Source organism: Pavona decussata, unplaced genomic scaffold (assembly GCF_977016875.1).
Source record: "Pavona decussata unplaced genomic scaffold, jaPavDecu1.1 SCAFFOLD_363, whole genome shotgun sequence".
Lineage (NCBI taxonomy): Eukaryota > Metazoa > Cnidaria > Anthozoa > Scleractinia > Agariciidae > Pavona > Pavona decussata.
Window position 1 is genome coordinate 32,501 of NW_028145741.1, and position 2,500 is coordinate 35,000.

At 40.7% G+C, this 2,500-nt stretch overlaps 1 protein-coding gene across 1 annotated transcript in view; it reads left to right on the forward strand.

The window, feature by feature from the left end:
• Positions 1-2,500, forward strand: part of LOC146452911 (putative G-protein coupled receptor CG31760) — a 17,751-nt gene that overhangs the window by 10,283 nt on the left and 4,968 nt on the right. The window contains exons 6-7 of the mRNA XM_085097233.1: positions 129-337; positions 1,192-1,330. Coding sequence (XP_084953359.1) covers positions 129-337; positions 1,192-1,330 — 348 coding nt within the window. The remainder of the gene's footprint in view (positions 1-128; positions 338-1,191; positions 1,331-2,500) is intronic.

Below are 2,500 nucleotides of genomic sequence, written 5' to 3' on the forward strand. Positions count from 1 at the left end.
GGCATCGAAAAAGAAATGGCCTTTCGTGTGAATCGCTTTCTTGGAGCGGAAACTTTTCTCAGTTTCTTGTCTTGTAACATCTGATATACTTTGACATCAAACTATGTTCTCTCCTGTTTTTGTTTCAGAGTATCTGCCTCTTTCCGTGTTCGCTCTCCAATGCGAGTGGAGGTAACAGAAGGCATGATGGCTGGCCGGTTGGTTATCCTGTGCACTTGTCTTGTCGTGTATCTCCTTGTCTGGACTATGCTGACGCCGCCACAAGTAACTGACATCAGAAGTGATCTGTATTTTAAACAGTGCTCCATAGGCGATATGATTTACGTCAATTTGTGTGGTAAGTTGGAGGGACGGGGAGACTAGAGTCGGATAGACGAACAGATGGACGGGTAGACAGACAGATACATAATTATTCGGTCAAACAGACAGACAGCCATACGGTTAAACAGGCACACCCCCCCCCCCTCCCTCAAAGAACATGTTCAGTTGAAATTGGTTTAACAGTAAAAGAATAATAATGAAAAACGTATGGTAACTGGTGGAAATCAGTTGTTTTAGCGTAGTCACTGAAAGACGCAGATGAATATTGGCGAAATCCCAGTAAGAGTCCGCAGGTACTGCATGTTGGATGCGCTACGCTGATTTTTTTTTTTAACTTTTCCCGATCGCCAGCGAAAATCACAAGCGATTTTCGCCACCGATTGAAGGGGACACACCTAGCGATTTTTTTTTTCGCCGATCGCGACGATGTGGCACTTCAACATTGTTCATGTGATAAAATCGCCCAACCTGATTGATTGACTTTACTGGCAATTCGCAGCGACGAGTGTAGAAAATCGCGGGAACGGGCACACTTGGCGAATTTAATCGCCGATATCTGACATGTCAGATATCGGCTATTTTATACGCCGATCGTGGCGATCGGCGAAAATCGCAATCGCTGCACCGGGCACAACTGGAGAATTTCGCCGATCGCGGCGATCGGCGTATAAAACCGCTAGGTGTGTCGCCGGCTTAACGGTTGGAACGAATTCATTAATTCTTCACCAAGACAAGTACAGGTTAAGAATCCAACAAACTGCGACAGAAAGTGTGGAAATTTAAGCTCAAATTTGATGTTTTCACCTGTTTTGGCGTACACGATGTCCCCGGATTATGGATAATTTTGTATTGTTTTATTTTTTTTCTCAGTTAACTTCATTCTCTTGGCGGGAGCCTTGTTTTTGTGCGTCCGTGTTCGCAATGCACCGTCGGCATACAACGAAACACGATATACCACTTGGGCAGTATATAATGCCATGTTTATCACATGTTTTGTCGCTGTGTTAAGGTAGTGACTTTATGTCAATATCTCTATCATTTTATTTAATATCATGTAATTTGAAAAATTCTTACTCATGAACGTTTTTAAGATACCCGGTTTTGGTGGTAAATGTTGCGTTGTACACTTGTTTTCAGAAAGGGCTTTAAGCTTTAGGTTTGAATTGAAGGATTTCACATTTGTCTGTTTTTTTTAGGGGAAGGGGTGGGGGAACAACAGTCTACAATCGGGCTATGTCGTACGTTTGACCGTTGTTCGTCAATCTACATCACGTGTGACCAGTATTTAAAATTTGAACGGAGTTTTGAAATTTACATGTCAGTTTTGAACATCGCCATCGGTGTTTCATAGTTCCCGTAGAAAATTCCCCAGTTTGTTGACGGTATAAGGCTATGAATTTTTCTTTACATTACAGCATTATTTTTTTCAAAAATAACAATTGTTTCCCATTCGCAAGTATTTTGAATTATTTTTCAGTTAATGCGTCTTTTCGGAAAGATTTCCACAGAAACCTTCAAGATTCCTTTCAAATGCCGGACATTATATTACAAAGAGGAATTCGAATGTTCATGGTCATGCGCGACGTAGACTGACTGTGATTGGTCTAACGACATAGTCCATTTGATTAATTAGAGACTAGACAGCGATAAAACGCCTGTAAAGTTTGCAAAAATACCTCGGAAAACTAAGTATTAGGCCATTACTTTTCCTCGAATTCCCAACTTTGGTTTAAAGTGGAGAAGTCCACATTTCTATGTATTATGCTAACACGTTCATGCTTTGCAAACGTTTGAGCGCTGTGAAGCTGAAGGCAGGCTCTTTTCGTACTCACTTTATATTTTCAGATAGTGAGGAATCACTCCTTCGCAAGGGATTTTGTGATGCGCTAAAAGATTTTTTGCGGAAGGGATTTAATAACTATATTAAGGAAAAGTAAAAACTGCTCTTCGGTCGTTAGGTCGTGAGGTAGATTTGTTCGTAGCACGGCAGTTCTTTTCAATAGGCCATTTCCGAGTTGCTGTGAACCTCATTATGAAAGCGAGGCTAAGTGCAAATCTTTTCGTATAAAAATTAGTTTTGTTTGCATATGGATGAAAACTAATTTTCATAATAAACTTTGTACTTAGCCTCGTTTTCATAATGAGGTTCAAAGCAATTGGGAAATGGTCTATTAACCAT